The sequence below is a fragment of the Microplitis demolitor genome, chromosome 8, assembly GCF_026212275.2.
Source record: "Microplitis demolitor isolate Queensland-Clemson2020A chromosome 8, iyMicDemo2.1a, whole genome shotgun sequence".
NCBI classification, from domain to species: Eukaryota; Metazoa; Arthropoda; class Insecta; order Hymenoptera; family Braconidae; genus Microplitis; species Microplitis demolitor.
This window is the reverse complement of record NC_068552.1, coordinates 16,958,633-16,976,012: the sequence shown is the minus strand read 5'-3', so window position 1 is coordinate 16,976,012 and position 17,380 is coordinate 16,958,633. Positions and strand designations below refer to the sequence as shown.

General features: G+C 30.2%; 2 protein-coding genes across 11 annotated transcripts; one reads left to right on the top strand and one right to left on the bottom strand.

Moving 5' to 3' along the window:
• The first annotated feature begins 401 nt into the window (after positions 1–401).
• LOC103578849 (kinectin) lies at positions 402–13,786 on the top strand. Of its 9 annotated transcripts, none has more exons than XM_008560065.3 (15): positions 402–662; positions 986–1,147; positions 1,371–1,522; positions 3,136–3,315; positions 3,510–3,858; positions 3,955–5,561; positions 5,839–5,925; positions 6,133–6,381; positions 6,701–6,844; positions 7,040–7,132; positions 7,784–7,927; positions 8,013–8,168; positions 8,244–8,318; positions 8,531–8,761; positions 11,859–13,786. In XM_008560065.3, exons 2-15 carry the CDS (start codon positions 1,000–1,002, stop codon positions 11,877–11,879), a joined length of 3,636 nt encoding a protein of 1,211 aa, XP_008558287.1. In that variant the 5' UTR covers positions 402–662; positions 986–999; the 3' UTR covers positions 11,880–13,786. The 9 variants fall into 9 exon arrangements, with proteins under 9 accessions (XP_008558287.1, XP_008558286.1, XP_008558284.1 ...); XM_008560064.3 differs by having other exon boundaries at positions 405–662; positions 8,004–8,168; positions 8,534–8,761; XM_008560062.3 differs by having other exon boundaries at positions 405–662; positions 8,004–8,168.
• Positions 13,787–14,569: 783 nt separating this feature from the next.
• Positions 14,570–17,292, bottom strand: LOC103578851 (integrator complex subunit 11). 2 transcript variants are annotated; one of them, XM_008560072.2, is made up of 4 exons: positions 16,865–17,292; positions 15,884–16,627; positions 14,994–15,818; positions 14,570–14,930 (listed from the first exon to the last, which is right to left on the bottom strand). In XM_008560072.2, the coding sequence occupies exons 2-4, from the start codon at positions 16,553–16,555 to the stop codon at positions 14,640–14,642; spliced, it is 1,788 nt and encodes a 595-aa protein (XP_008558294.1). In that variant the 5' UTR covers positions 16,556–16,627; positions 16,865–17,292; the 3' UTR covers positions 14,570–14,639. The 2 variants fall into 2 exon arrangements, with proteins under 2 accessions (XP_008558294.1, XP_053597146.1); XM_053741171.1 differs by lacking the exon at positions 16,865–17,292 and adding an exon at positions 16,773–16,836.
• Between the last annotated feature and the right edge of the window lie 88 nt (positions 17,293–17,380).

Below are 17,380 nucleotides of genomic sequence, written 5' to 3'. Positions count from 1 at the left end.
AATATATATTATTATATTCAAATATATCAGTAGAATAAAACGTAATTATTGTTATTTAAAATTAAATAAATAAATTCAAATTAAACGAAGCGCCAGCCGACACTAGTGACACCGCGCGAGAATTTAAAATTCAAATTCGTAAAGTTGGTATTAAAGTGACGTTTAAAAAACATAAATAATTTAAAATCTACAACAATTACAAAAATATCAACACTATATATATTAAATATCTGTAAATAAATAGTGATTAAATTTGAGGAGGAAAAGTGTAAATAAATAGATAAGAAAGTAGCGGCAGATATTTATTTATAGGTATATATATATATAAATAATAATCCGCAAGTATCTACTGATGTCTGCGTACGTGGCATCAGCAACTGCCAATAACGATACCGTAATTCTGATAGGCGTGGTTAAAACTACACATTCAAATAAAGTTATTACATATATATAGAGTACCGTTGTTTTTTACTGTAGTGGTGTCCAGCTCGGTTGTATTTTCTCCGGCAGCCATAACTTCTCGCGACGACATACCTTAGCTTGTGAATTACTGTCGTGATTCCCCTTAAGGGACAGAGTTCATCATCATCCACATCCACGATCAAGACGACGAGCATCGACGGCCACGACAACGACAACCAATACCTTTCAAATATAACAAGGTTTTTATACATAATTTAATAAACATCTTATACTAAAAGTATATATAATATTTATGTATTTAAACTCATAAGTTTTTATCTACTCCGTCCTGCTTCACACATTTCGGTAAACTTTTGCCGGCTGTGATTTTTTTTAACACGATACTCCATTCTATTCGTATATTGTATCTGTGCAGTGTGATTGTAAATCTGTTACACATACCGGTGACTTATTACTCTTATATTTTATTATATTTATTTATTTATATATTTTTAATTATAAAATTTAAATCACAGTATTATTATTTTTCTTATTTTTTTATTTATTTATTTTTTTTCGACAGATAAATACCATAAGATGGATTTCCAAACGACACTGATTTATGGTGGTGTGGTGGTTGTTTCCGCGGCTGTTATTTTTTTGGTATCAGTTCTGGGTATTAAAGAAAAATCTTATGAAGAAGCTATCGCTGAACAACGGAAACTTCCTGATGATTTGCTATTAGGTAAATAATTATTCATTATTATTATAGACCTTGTATACCTTTTTACCAACTACGTATAAATATGTATATATATGTATATAGATACAGAGCATAGATGTATATGTCATAATTTATTAAGAAGCAGAGAGACCTAGAACAATGAATAAAAAATAATTCTATAACCCGGTTTTTTTTCACTATTATATTATTAATTGCTATTATTTTTTGTACTTAAAACTTATAGGCAAGAAAGACAAGGGTAAAGATAAAAAACATAAAAGTAAGACGGGTAAAAAAGTTAAGGAGAAGAAAGATGATAAAGATGATAAGGATGATAAGCAGGAGCATGTACAATTTGAGGACACTCCTCAAATTTTACCAGACATAAATGTTCAGGTATGTACTGACGTCTTATATTAATAATAATTATTGTTTTATTTAATTGTTTATGCGGTTACACTGTAAAAAATTTTCGGAGTAAATGCGGAATGGATGACTTTAATTATTTAATGCTGTTGGAGTTAAATTTACTCCAAAAGGAATTTAATTTATATAAAAAACTCCGAATTGGAGTGAATGGAAATTTAAATAAAGTCCAGATCACTTCGAAATCACTCCGCTGAACAAAACAACTCCCTATTTACTCCATATTAGGTAGAGGTACCATTGGTGGCCACTGCTCCATTTTTGGACATTTAATCCTTTATTTTGATTAATGAAAGAGTATAAGATAAAATTTTGATTTTAATAGTGGGATAGAAACATTTAAAAAATTATGTTATCGGGTCTTTTACAAATTAATTTATTAAAATTTTTCAAATGTCCAAAACCGGCCCTAATGTGGCCAAAAACGGAACTCTACCCTACAGAGTGATTTTTTTCTAAGCTCCGAAATGAAACTGAAGTCAACCGACGTTTAATAATTTTTTTTTTAAACGATAAATTATAAAAAAAATTGCATCTATAGTTTTTTTAATTTTCTACATGTGCATATTTTTAGTTTTTTTTTTTTGTAATCGACTTGTTTAAAAAAAATCCGAAAACTGTTAACTGTCTGTTAACTTCAGGATCATTTCTTCGAATCGGAGTGAATGCGGATTTAAATAAAATCTGCAGTCACTCCGAATGAACTCGCGATTTTTTACAGTGTACTAATTAATTTATGGGAGCTATATTTACTTATCATTTAACCCGGTGGCTATTTATATAATAATTAATTACTTAGCACAATATTAAATATCTTCCACTCTTCAAGTATTTCACGACTGAAATACGGTACACTCGTTTGCATATCAAATGTAACACATGTACGGCATTTAATATGACAAATACCTGGCTGAAAAAAATTATTTTGTATATTATACATACGTGTGCACGTATCTTGTAACATTACCCGATAATCATTTGCTTCATCACCAAAAAATAAAATAAAACTATTACTCTCTAACAACTACTACAATAATATCGAAAGATAAATATAATAAAAAGTAAATAAATATAATAAACTGTTAAAATTTAATTGCCAATCACGACGGGCGATTTATCAGCTCATTCTTACAGTCAATTAAAAACTAAAAAAATTCAATGTGTCTTTTATTTATATTCATAGCTAATAAATTTTTTTTTTAATTTAAATTAATGTAGTTTCACGTTCTGGCGTTGAATTATTTAATTGATCCAAGTGTATTCTATAGTTTAAAATGCCACCGATCCTCCGAAAGATAATGAAATTTTTTGGAGCTTTTTTTTTAAATGTAATTTTTTTTTGCTTTACATAAGACAGCTGGCATTATCTCGACAAAGTTTTACTCGTTAGTTTTTGTCTTTCTCTAGTCGATAAACTTTGTCGAAAAACGAGAGATTACGCAGTTTAAATATAAGTTATTGATAAGAGAAAAAAAAAGTATTAAGTTATTAATCCAACATGCATACATACTAACATAACTATTAATTGGTTTTTATTAAACACTTGGGCTTTTATATTTGGGATATATTGTGTTGTAATGCAGGATGTTGGCAAGGGGAATAAGAAGAAGAGTAAGCCTGAAAAGGTGAAACCAATCCTTGTAAATAAGGATGAGTCACCAGTTGTGACTGAGTCAATAGCTTCCCAGCCTCCGCTGGTAAATGTCAATCATTTTGATGTCATTCACCCAAAGGACGACCTTGAATTAATTCGGAGTCAAAGTGTAAGTTATGCAGACGGAAATGCTTGCTTGCTACACAATATATTTTCATAAACTCAATAGATGTGTTTACTGATTATTATTTTTTTTTTTCACGGCTTGATACATTCATTACTAATTGTCAGCTTTTAAATACTTAAGTATCCATTGACTCGTCATTTAATGTGCTAATTTATTTATAAATTTTATTTAATTAGAAGGAAAATCTCCAGCAGGCGACTCAGTCAGAGCCGGTGACTGGAAAGTCATCGCCAAGAGAAACTCCAACGAAATCAAAAAAGAATGTTGTTAAAGAACCCGTTAAGAAAAAGGAAGAATCTAAAGATGATAAAAAAGAATCAAACGTAAATGTTAATGCAGCCGTCCAACAGACAGTAGTAAAAGCTTCAGCGTCACTTGCTGAGCAAGCTCCTACTGCCAAGGAATCTAAAGAACCGCAACAAAAAGATGTACAACAACAAAAAGATACCGCGATTTCAGTGCAACCGACAAACAAAGAAGTTAATAAAAAAAATAAAAAGAAGAATGACATTCTCGCTCAAATAGGTAAGCATCCGATTAAAAAAAAAAAAAAAAAAAAAAAAAAAAAAACAAGTTGTTTATGCATCTATATGTTGAGTAAAAAATTAATAATTGCTTTAGGTGGTGATAAGGATGGAATAAATGTGTCTCTATTGATGCCGCTGGTGCAAAAAGCCGAGTTGAGTCGGTCAGAAATTCAGATTCTCATTGACTTGTTGTTGAACAAACAATTGGACAACCCACAGGAGGTCACCGAGTGGACTGAAGGCCGCGCGGATCCGGTAATAAAGCTAAAGAAACAACTCAGCGAGAAGGAAAAAGCCCTGTCTGAAGAGCACGAAGCCAGCTTGACTTACCAGAACAAATTAAAAGAACTCAGAGCTGAATTAAATTCTGAGAGGTCTAGGTTAACCGGTAGCTTGAAGCAACTCGAGGAGGCGCTCAATGCCAAAATAACTGAAGCACAAACTCTGCACACGCGTATGCAACACATACTTGAAAGCCATGCCGCAGAAAAACAAGGATTTGCCCGTCAAATCGAACAGCTGCAGGCTAAGGTCAATGAGGATGCCACGATTATTCATAAGATGCAGGAAGATCAAGGTCAGACGCAAGGACATCTTCAGCAAGAATTGATAGCTCAGCGCAAGCAGCTTGACATACAGTTTGCTCAGATGCGGGAAAATGAAAACTCGTTGAAGGCGCAATTGTCACAAAAACAAATGGAGTATGATCAACTTCATGGTGTTCACATAAGTATCACATCGGAATTAACGGCTACGGTCGATTCCAACTCAAATGAGATTGATATGCTGAGACAGCAGCTCGGCATGATGCAGGAACAGTTCATGCACTCGGAAGGACAATTGCAGAATTTACGCGATTCCGAAGTACGTCTTCAGGAAATGGCACGACAACTCGAAGAATCGCATCGCGCAAACGCTGATCTTGATCATCGTCTTAAAAATCTTCATCGCCATGAACAGGAATTGCAGAAACAGGTTCACTCATTGCAGAATGAATTGAAAGTTGCCAAGGCTGAGGCTGGTGACGCGACTGCTTTGAATGAGGAATTAAATAAAGTCCAAACGGAATTGAATAAATTAAAGTCTGATTTGTCTGTATCACAAAATGAAGCCAAAACAGAAGCTATAGAAATAACAAATTTGAAAAATTTACTTGCTGATAAAGAAGAAGAAGTTAAAATACTTCAACAAGATTTACTTAAAGCTCAACAGGAAGTTCGGGAAAAAGGCGCTATCATTGCAATTTCGGAGTCGTTGGTGAACGAGGCCCGCAATGAATCGACCAAAGCGCGCGCTGAGTTGACTAAAGCTGTGGAAGATTTGAAACAGGAGAAGAATAGAGTGAAGAACCTAATGGATGAACTTAAGAATCTTAAGGCAGCGGTAAACAATCAAGAAACCGGTGACGTTAAATTATTGAAAGCCGAAATAGAACAATTGCAGAATGGCGATAAAAAATCAAGTGCCATTCATCTGGAAATAATAAAACTCCAGGAAGAGAACGAGCGACTTAAAGACATGCAGCGAACGCAAGAAGATCATGGCCAGATTGATGCCTTGAAGAGCGAGCTGATGAAGAAACAGGCTGAGTTTAATCAGCTCAAAGCTCAAGTCGAATCTCTACAACGCGACGCAAATAACCACTCGAGTTTAACTAAACGACTTCAAGATGACCTGGAGGCTCAGCGATTAAAGAACAACGTAAGTCTTTTGATTAGACATGCTCATTATTTTTGTTTTTTTATCATTTGCAGTTTTTACTCTCATGTCTTCCATCACTTTTCGAACATTACATTAAAAAAAAATCATACAACCAATTTGTTTATTCAAATTTACGATATTAATAATTTAATTTTGTTTTATATTTTTCTTAAATTTATTGCTTTGAATATTTTGTAAATTTATTCGTATTTTATTTCTACATTCTGCTTTATTGTTGTTGTTATCATTATTATTGTTATTTCGTGATTGGTCGCAGGAATTACGTACTAAGAACTGGAAAGTGATGGAAGCTCTTTCAGCCGCCGAGTCGCGTGTTAAATCCAATCCCAGGAAATCCATTGACGTAAGTCTTGGCCGTCGTTTATACAAATAATAAAAATTTAAATTAGTGACCATCCGTTAATCTTTTTAAATAAAAAAAATATTTTCTTTACGATCACTCGCTACTCGTTATTAGTCATCATCTTATCATGGAATGTAAACTATTAATAACCGTCATAATAACTATTCATATAAATGTATATGTGATTTTTTTTTTTTTAATTTACAGGAAAGCATTGAGTCGGTAAAAAATAAAGAACAGGAGACAACAAAATCTTTATTACAGAGGATATTCCCCGAGATCTCTGTCACTGAAAAATCATTCGACAAGTGGCTGACGACTTTTGAGGAACGGGTCCAAGATGTTTTGCAAAATAAAAATTACCATGACTCACAAGATGTTAATTCAGAATTAGAAAAACAAAATAAAAATTTACAAGGCTTGGTCGCTCACTATAAGCAAATTATTATTGATACCGTACGTTTTTTATTTTTCAAATTTTTTTCTTTATCACAAAAATAATTACTCTGTAAAAAAAATTCCGAATTAAATCCGGAGCGGATGATTATTTAGTTGATGCCTTCGGAGTGAAATTTACTCCGAACTGGAGTTTATTTTAATGTTAAATTCAAATTGGAGTGAATGGAAATTTAAATAAAATCCAGATCACTCCGAAATTACTCCGCAAAAAACTCCCGATTTACTCCATGTACAGAGTAATTTTTTTAAACTCCGAAGCTCCGGAAACTCCGAAGATTTTTTTATATGTGTTTAAATATTTGAATAATTTTTTCAGGAGGGAATGCTTAATAATCTTCAAAATAATGTAGAATCCGAAGAGTCAAGATGGAAAGCAGGTTTGCGGCAAAAAGAGAATGAAGTTATTAGTCTTAGATTAGAATTACAAGAAATTAAAAATAAAACAACAATAAACGATAAGGTAAATGAGTAATTTAATTATTAATAAGATCTTTTATCCATAAATGTGTTGCATGACTTTTTGTTTAAAAACAAATATTTACAACTAACAATTTTAATGATCATGCTTAATTAATCAAATGGAGTTAAAATATAAACTTTTAATAATTGTTTAATAAATCCGTGCATGTATGGTTGTTGTAATTGGTGTACTCAGATTCACGAACAAAAGGACACGTGTCGTGACAATGATGGAGTTGAATTTGCATTTAGTTGCATTGAAAAATCTCTACCGACTATAACTAAAGAGGTATGAAGTATTTTAATGGATTTATTAACAAAATATACAAGTTTTATTATCGGCTCATGATTGCTAAATATTTAATAATCTTTCTCTTGATCAAACTCGTAAACATTTCCATCAAATAAGGGTAACAATTAACAATGCATGGCTTTTTTATTTTAAATAAGTAAAGTACACTGATTATTTATTACTAACATTAAGGACATTCTCAGACAATACCCTCTACTTTTTCAAAATATTCAACTCGAGCTATCACAAGCATATCAAAATTTTATCAATTAATTAAAATAAATCAAAGCATTAATTGAAAAAAGGAAATTTCGCTGATAGAATTTTAAAAAATTATTTGCAGTTGATATCAACTAGAAGTTAAATGAAATTTGAAAAATTAATTTCAGTAAAATTTTCATGTGAATTTTATAGTTCGAATTTTTAAATTTTATATCAATTAATTGATAACAACTGTAAGTAATTTTTTTAAAATCTATATCTCGAAATTGACCTTTTTTCAATTAATTCTTTAATTTTTTTTTCATTAATCAATAAAATTTTAATACTTTAAAAAAGTGGGAGACACTGCCTGAGAATTCCCTTAACTATAATAATTATAAATAAATTAAATTGTGTGTTTTATTTAAAATTATTTAAAAATTTTAGCTTCAAGAAAAAATATCACAATTAGAGTCGAGATTGAAGGAAGAGGAAGCACTGAAAGATAAAGCAAATATAGTGACAGTAAAAACAACTTACACTTCGCCAATTAAAACTGTTAATTTTGCCAACGTTGAACAGTTGCAAGAGGTTATTATTTTTTTTTTATTTTCATAACTATAATTTACTTAATAATAATTATTGTTTAATTGGATATTGTTTGAAGGAAAAACAGAGATTATCACAAGATTTGGAGACTGAACGTACGAAAAATAAAGTGCTGGACAACGAGCTGGGCAAACTGCGTTCGCTGGTTGAAAACAGTGAAGCCACTTTAAATCAAGAGAAAACATTAGTCTCTAAACTTCAGCAAGAAGTCTCTCGACTGAAGGTATTTAAATATTTTAATTAAAAAAGAATTAATTTATTGAGAGGAGAATTTGCTGAAAGAAGCTTTTTTTACCAGAATGAAGCTACCGGAGCTTGCAGTAGTCTCGATCAGTCTGTGAACGGACCTTCATCGGAGTGCATGAAGCCAGAGGTTAGTGTAGATCATAATTTTTGACCTGTTTTTTTTTTTTTTTTTTTCATGTAATTACTAACACATGAAAACGGCAATTTATTTGGGATAAATAAATTTTGATCGTTGATAAAGACTCAGTAGTCACGAAAATAAATTGCCGTTATCGTAAACCGATTAGTCAGACTTGCCCGATCTCTAATCAGCTAATCACCTATCTGAATAACACGCAGCAGATGAGAGCGACCCAGTCTCTGTTAGCTGCAATAGAAAAAACCCTTATCAAGAATCCGGAACCCGAAAACTGTTCCATAACCAGCACCAAATTGGTTGTCGAGTCACAACAAGATTACAACCGTGACTCATTTACCTCCGAATTAAATTCCGATAATTGTCATACGGCAGCCTATGACGTACAATCTATTAACGGTCAACAACATAAAAAACACAAGAAAAAGAGGAAGGTAAAGCAATAAAAAAAACAAATACGGCCAACCTTTTTATTGGTCCAAGTGTTGCGGGAAAGTATTACTGGTTCGATTAAATTTTAAAATGACAGTTGGTGCATCTTTACTTTTGGTAAATGGATTGAGGATTATTTTATTTTTCTTTTCCTTTTCCTTTATTTTTTCATATCATTTTTGTCTTAAAATTAGTGCCTCTGTATTTATTTTTATACCAGTTTTTATTCTTGGATCAGTGTGTAATTATGTTAGTAGCTGATTTTAGCTGCATTTAAAACTTTCGCCAGATATATTATACATCTAAAACTGTTGTTCAATTTTCCTCCTTGATTTTCACATTTCATTCTTTTTTTTTCACGATGTTGAAAGTCTAATTGTTCATTAGAAAAGTGTTTCAACATCACCATGACAATATTTTATTTCTGGTAATTTAAACTAGACGCTTATAAAAACAAAATCTCTTGTTATTTATTGCTGACACTTAAAATAATTATTTTCCGATGGTTTTAATCTACACTCCTGTAGCTCTTATCAGTAATTATTATTTTTTTTCTTTACTTCCTGCTGTGTAAGAGGAGTAAAAAAAATTCCTACAATAATGATGCCAGTAGCAACAAAAAAAAAAGTCAACGCATGTAAGAAGAAAAAAAAAATTAATTTAACGTCGAGTTACCTTTGTCCCAGTGTTTAAATCTGCACCAATATTAAGTACCAACTAGGGATTATCGGGCAAACAAATAAATTAAAATTAAATAATAGTCGCGTATTTAAATTAACGTGATAGCTAAATAACAATTTAATTTTAATTGTTCTGACAGTCCACAAAGAAAGCCACTTCAAAGCGGCGCAGATTCGCAGGTATGCTAAATTACAAAAAAAAGCGCGATATTTATTTGAAATCAATAAATACGTTTTGCGGGAGCATAGTTATCAAAATAGGGTCGTACGGTTTTAAATTGCTTTTTTTATTTTATTTTTATTTATTTAATTATTATTTTTTTTTAAATTTCATTTCATCATCATCGTCACTTGTCATTATAATCAACTAGTTTATCATTTGAGGCACTTAATATCCATCACGATAGTTTCGCTTAAATTCAAGCCACTCTCGATTTTAAATTAATATATTTTATTTGCTGAAATTTAAATTAAAGTCAAAGTAAACAATAAATTAATATGTAGTATCTAAATAAGCGTGATTACACTTGTATATATATTTTAATTTTAATTAGTTTATAAATTACTATTAAATGTTTGCTTTTACTCACTTTTTATTTGCTATTTTTGTTACCCTATTAAATTTAATCCTTATTTTTTTTCTTATATTTGAATCCATAATTAATAACCAAGTGTGCTGCATTTTGTTTGCTGACAAATAATTAATTCAATACTCGGACCCTGACCTGAATTTAAAATATTTTGTTTATTAATAATTAATAATTATCGATCGTATAAAGAGAGTGGCTTTGACTGCTTGGTAATTTTAGCGCCGTAGAATTTAAATTTATTAAACTTAATATTCAAATTCAATAAATAAATATGTAATATTATTAATTTAAATCAATAAAACCATTTTATTAAATAATATGTAAGTGCTAACAATAAAATTTATGATTATTAACTGAATCTGGTGCCTGGCGTTTAAAAAAAATTAAAATATATTAACCTTATTAATTAATAACCCACGCGGACAATATATATATATATATATATCTATATATATATATATATATATATATATATATATATATATATATATATATGCATTTAAATATGTATAAATATATTTTTAAAAAATTGTTAATAGCCAGGAGTTAAATGTATATATATATATATATATATATATATATATATATATATATATTTATATATATAAATATGAATGGTTATTAAATAATAATTGGGATTAATTTTGAGTGCAAACACTGGGGTAAAGGGTAGTTTTTATCTACTGGACTTAGATCGGGCTAATCATATATTTATCATGTACAAATAAAATCATATTTTATTTTACTCATTTATTTCAGATTTTATTTGATTACACAGATATTTTTTAGTTATTTTTATTTATCAGTGTGATTGTATTTAAAAATGTAGATGTGTAAATGTTTGCTTTTAGTTAGCACAATCACTGATAATTTATTATTATTTTTTATTCTTTGAAGTTAAACAAATAAATATAATTTTATTATTTCAATTTTATTACCCAAGTTTTTTTGTTAACGCACGGCAAGTTATTAAAATTAAATATTTATAAAGCTTGCACTCCATTTATGTTATTTGTTTAAAATAAATTATATATATTTTTCATATCACCTGCATTGATAACACGAGTTTTTATCACTGGGAGTCAGTCGAAAATTGAATTTTGACCAATAAGATTTAGCGGGAAAATTATTCATTTTTTTACTTGGGTAGAAAGTCTCATTACTGCCTGATGAATTAGTTTTGAATATTATATTTGCTCTATAGAAATCGCACTCGTATATTTTAAATTTTGAAATAATTATTTCATTTATTACTTTTGACTTATTACCAAATTTTGAGATCCAAGTAAACAATCAAAATTTACCGCGAATATTAATTTAAAAAAAAATCAAAATCTGTTTATCTTACACTCAAAATACGTTAATACTAAATTCTAAATAAATTATTTTCATTTAAAAATTTCCAAAAATTCTACTCAAAGTTTTCTGTCTCAAATTTACGAATTTCAGAGAACGAATCTCTTTTAAAAAATTTTTCAAACGTTTCCAACTTAAATCTGTAAACGCCATTGGTCAAATTACCTCGTTTTCTAGCTCCAAATATTTGAACTCAAATTGAAACTTTCAATTCAGGTAATCATGAAAAATATCATCTGTGGCATGGGATTAAACACGATTTCAAATTTTATGTGATAGCAGCCTTCGTCTTTGGCTCCCGAAACCTGTTTTATTTCTTGCCACACAATGAACTATTTTATTAACTTAATGTCTTGTCAAATTGATTCTTGCATTGTGAACATTTATGGGTTCTCGTTCTCACATTTAAACAAAAAAAAAATAATCAATAAATATATTTATAAATAATTAAAAATAAACTGTAAATTTTCCAGGGTGGTTCAGGAAAAAAGTAACGTCAAGAGCAAAGCTGCGCTAGCGAAAAACAATAAAGGAGTTGCGAAGAATGCAAACTAAACAATAAATAATAAATAATTATAATAATGAAGTAAATAAATGAATAGAGTTATTAGCACATAAAGTCAAGCTGTGGACGTGACTAAACAGCGACTTTGCTACTGAGAAGACTAAAATAATAATAATTAATTAATTATGGATAATGTTTATTATAAAAAATATATCATATTTTATTATATGAAGAATTGATAAAAAAAAAAATATTGATAATAATAACAGTAAATAATAAAAAGAATATAAATCAAGACGTAGGTAGTGAAGCAGGAAAATCATGAGATTTAGTAGACGGTAACAAATTAAATACTTAAAAAATAAACACGTTTTTTTTTATTTTAAACCAACGATTCACTCCATTTGAGATTTAGTAATCTAGATGTTAAAAGACAACACAAAACTTTAGTACACATTTAAAATTGTATTTAAAAAACAGAAAAAAAGATTACAATAAAAAATCTAAAAAAATGATTCCACTCAATTTGAATAAATTAATCTATCAATTGGGCTAATTAGAAGTTAATTAAAGACAAATAAGAATAAAAAAAAATATATATATATAAATATATTAATTACATAAACGATTAAAACATAATATTGCAGTCCATGCATTTTAATAAAATATAAAATGATAAAATATATAAACAGTCGCACGTGCAATAAAGTGTTCGGTAATTAAAAAACGAACATTGATATTCTAGTGAGCTTTGTGCAACAAAATCATGGTTTAAGCCCAGTGAGAACAAGTTAATGTGTCTACCAGTCGAGAATTATTGAAGAAAATAAAATAAAATAAATGAATAAAAAAAATCTTGCTTGGAGATTGTTAATTAATGTTTTAAAAGTAGTTTATATATATTATATTCTCATCTCATACACAGGGAATCATATCGAAAGCCAATAACAGAAAACAGACATGCGATTATTTTAAATTTGTAAATTTATTTTTTAAATTAATTAATTATTATCAAGAAAATGAATTGAAATTGTAATTATTTATTTATTTCATTGAGCTGAGAACAAACGGATTGATAATAATTGATAATAATTAGTAATTATTAAACCAATTGTTTATTTATTTACAATATTTGGTGAACGTAATTGATGATTAATTTGTTAATAAAAAATTTAAATGCTTAGAATCTAGTTAATTAATAATTTTGATTGAAGGCTTTCTCTATTTGATGTTCACCAAAATGATTGATGCAGCCTAAAATAAATTGCTGATCATTTATTAAATAAAGTATACATGTAAACATTTTTTAATTGGATACCGTACTTATTTTGTATACATTTTATAATACAAACTACTGAATTAAGGGGTAAATTATGATGCACATTAACTCGATTGGACGATTAATGGTTTGGACTAAAACAAAAACAAACTTATAATTAATAAATACTAGTATATTTGTATTCAATACCAATTATTTAAATCGCTGAAACCAAAATGAAATTAACCCATCGTCCAATCGACACTATATATATAATTATATATATTATTTTTTTTTTTTAAACATCTTTACAAATCGGCTCAACGCAAAATGTAACGCGATTATTATAATTAATTATATTAATTAAAATAGTTAACAATAATCAGGCATTTGAAACCAATGCATTTTTACAAAAGGCTATTAATTAATTAATAGATAAATAAATCAGTGTTCTCACAAATTATTTGTGATTTGAATCTCTGTAGAAAAAAAGTAAATTACGAAAGATAATAAAATACTCGTGAATGTTGATGTAATATCCAAACCATTGGTCAGCCTTAACAATCCTGGTAGTATCTTATAACAGTTGCAATATAGCATTAAATATACTAATAATAAAAAATATATGTACCCTGCAATCGTTATTTTCAATTATTGTTATTATTAATTATTACGTATTATTATGTATTTAATTTACCCAACCAATTATCTATAATAAATTTTAACTGTTACGTATAGAACTTAAAATATAAAACTATCGGTTTTGGAATTACTGTTAAAAATTTAAGAGCAGATTGCACTTTTTCTCACACTGGAATGGAGGAACGGAATTCTTTGATGCACTTGTACAGTAAATGGAGGCTTTATAAAAAAATTTTATCGCAACCGAATGGAAATTTTGAATAAATTCGACGGAGGATCGCTCAACTATAGAGCAGTGTATTGAGTCTTGGTATGATCTCGTGATAAGAACTTCCGGGAGAAAAACTTGGACAAAGTTATCTGCAAATATTTTTAATTAAATTTAATATCATACCAGCACAAAATCATCTGCTGAACGTCGATTTTATTAAATTTTGACAGTAATTCTAAAACCAAAAGTATTATCTTAACAAAATGTCTAGAAGGTTCGCGGTACAGTCGAATTCCATTAACTTGGACAGTTAGTCTACGAAGCGGAAATTCCGACTTATCAAATACCACCTCCTTTAAAGAATATATTACACGTATGTGCCTTAACACCACATGAATGCTGCATACGTAAATATATACATACACATACAAATGTATACGTAAATATACACAGACACATACAAATGTTTGAGAGACAGCGTAGCTCGTAGTGGGGGGTCAAAATTAAGGGAAAGTTCCGAGTTAATGGAATTTGACTATAAAAATTAAACTCTGTAACCATATCACAGTTTGCTTTACCTTTGCTAAAATTATATTTATGATATTATAAAAATAACGATAGATTATTATCAACTTAAATTAATTCAACATGGTTTGGAGGAATCCAAGGATGTAGCTGCCTAAATCTTCGTCTTCATTCGTCCAAGAAACGTACACATTCTTTTGATCATCTTCGCTTCCCTCAATTTTAACTAAAACAGACTCAACAGAAATGGCACCATCAGTCAGCTGAACATTCCACCCAGTCAACCGTTCCTTCAACGGTTGAAATAACTTCATCGTCGTTGATTGAACTGGACCGGGATCTTGGATCTGTACTGTGGAGGTAAATCTTACGACGTGCCTCGGTATTCCTGCTGCTTTCCCCACCTAAAATTTATTTAATAATTCATTGTCTGTAATTCAAATGATCATTTATTATTATCAACTCACCTCTTCGGCGTCCACGAGACTCACGCTGTCCTCTCTTAGCATCAAAACGCTGTGCAGAAGTCTTCTTCTTTTGGGATCTGGCGGCAGAGCTGAATAACGTTTGGCCTCGGCTTTCAAAAGCTCCAAAGAAGCATCAACAGGTACTTTGGACATGGTAGTGATGACACAAGTCTCTCCGTTTGCTGGATTATAACAATTGATACCGAACTCTTGTTTTATTTTCTCTTTCAAGTATTCCATCTTTGCAAATTCTCCGTGCACGAGCATAACATTCTTTGGCTCGCAGTACTGAATCAGTTGCATTATTCCTTTGGCATCCGCGTGTGCTGAAAATGACATGTACTCAACGGCCATTTTAACTTCGACAATTTGCCGGTTTTCAAATTCGATTTTCTTTGCGCCTGCAAGTACTTTATGTCCTACTGTTCCCTGCACGCAGAAACCAGGCATGATTACCATGTTCTGTTCATTTGGCGCCCATTTTTTGAAAATCTGCAGTGATAATCCAGCGTGTAACATTCCCGGTGTTGCAAAAACTACCATAGCTCCAGGATTATCAATGAAAGCTTTGTCAAATGGCTTGATATGTTTAAAATCAAACATATTTCTCTGGACAAAAGTCTTTTTTATTTTTTGGTTTGTCCAGGTGATAAACATTTTGTAATAATTATTCGCTTTTTCTGTGAGACCGAGGGCAAAATAAACAGGTACTTTGAGATTCATACGTTCCCAGTAAGTTTCTAAGAGTATACATAGTTCTTGAGCACGACCGAGAGCAAATACTGGTATCAATACTTTACCTCCATGATCTATACATTCATGAACCTATCGATAAATAACAATAAAATATTAATAAAAAAATAACTTGAATTTAAATAAATATAAAATACCTTTTTTAAAAAATCACGTTCTCGACATCTTTTAGAGTCGCGAATCGTCGTGGCGTAAGTAGACTCAGATATTAGTAAATCAGGCCGACATTTGTCTATCCAAGCAGCGCCTAGATGTCGGTCTGGAGTCATATTGTAGTCGCCGGTGTAGACAATCGACTGGGAACCGACTCTTACATGGAACATGGCAGCCCCAAGCACGTGCCCGGCATAGTAAGCTTTTATCTCCAACTCTGGATCGACCATCACTGACTGATGGAGTGTCACGGCAACAACTTTCTTCATACAATCCTTAATCATTTGCGAAGTAAAAAAATTGCTCTCGCCTTTACGTTCTACTGCTACTTTCCTCATGTCTTCTAGCAGGATTGGAGCTATCGCTTTTGTAGGGTGGGTCATATAAATTGGTCCCGTGTATCCCACCATTTCAGTGAAATAAGGAAGCGCTCCACAGTGGTCTAGATGAAAGTGCGAGATGATTACACAGTCAATGTAATTCGTCACTGGTCCTTCAGGTACAATATAAGAAAAGTCTGGAAATCTTCTCTCATCATTAAAACCCATATGCATCCCACAGTCAAGCATTATATTTTTTCCACCCATAGATACAAGGATGCAGCTCCTTCCAACATCTTGTCCAGCTCCCAGTGGCGTTACTTTAATATCTGGCATTTTGTTTTTTTACTCTTACCTCCAAATTTTTTTTTTTTTTTTTTTTTTCAATTAGCTGCAGTCAAGCGATTACTAAAAAATAACAATAAAAATTAAATAAACCAGAATAAAAAATAAAAATAAAAACAGCAAATAAATTTTTAATTTGTCTAACAAATTTAAAATTTAAAGAAAAAATATTTTTTTAATACACAAGTTTTCAAACATTTGTGTATACCTTTAATTTTTTTTTTTTAAATATATAATTCGTTTAAAAAAAATTATCAGACGTTAGCTACTTTCGGTATCAGTATAAAAATAATTTCTAACCTTAAATTATTGTGTAAATACAAAAATACTCGACGTAATATTTGAAATAAAAATTTATGACATTAATTTTTATTGTAGAAAAAAATTGCAGCAACTTGGGCTCATATCAATTACCGATGTCTTTATGTAAGTCATACAGTAATTGACATAATAATTACAAGTTTGGTACAACACAACAAATTGCTCTACGTCGACTCTGCTGTGTTTTTTTTTTCCTTTATTTTGCGCGGTTGAAAAATGTCCACGAGAGATTCCGACAGTTGTCGGAAATACGCGAACGTAAAAATAATTTCCTGATTTCGCGAACTTTAAAATAATTTTCTGATTTTGATTGTAAAGCACATTCTAATGCTTTGCATTAAGAGTCGTGCAAAATAAAGAGAAAAATTTGAAAAATTTCTTGATGAGCTGCGGGCGAATACTCAACTCTACTCAAAATTTCTTTACTCGGCACACAGACTGTGCTCGAGTAAAGAAATTTTGAGTAGAGTTGAGTATTCGCCTATATTTACTACC

Coding starts and splice junctions, on each gene's coding strand:
- LOC103578851 (XM_008560072.2), bottom strand. CDS start 16,555: ATGCCAGATATTAAAGTAACGCCACTGGGAGCTGGACAAGATGTTGGA. Junction 15,819..15,883: donor AACGTGATTTTTTAAAAAAG/GTATTTTATATT, acceptor ATTTATCGATAG/GTTCATGAATGTATAGATCA. Junction 14,931..14,993: donor GTCTCGTGGACGCCGAAGAG/GTGAGTTGATAA, acceptor AATAAATTTTAG/GTGGGGAAAGCAGCAGGAAT.
- LOC103578849 (XM_008560062.3), top strand. CDS start 1,000: ATGGATTTCCAAACGACACTGATTTATGGTGGTGTGGTGGTTGTTTCC. Junction 6,382..6,700: donor AGCAAATTATTATTGATACC/GTACGTTTTTTA, acceptor TAATTTTTTCAG/GAGGGAATGCTTAATAATCT. Junction 8,762..11,858: donor AACACAAGAAAAAGAGGAAG/GTAAAGCAATAA, acceptor TAAATTTTCCAG/GGTGGTTCAGGAAAAAAGTA.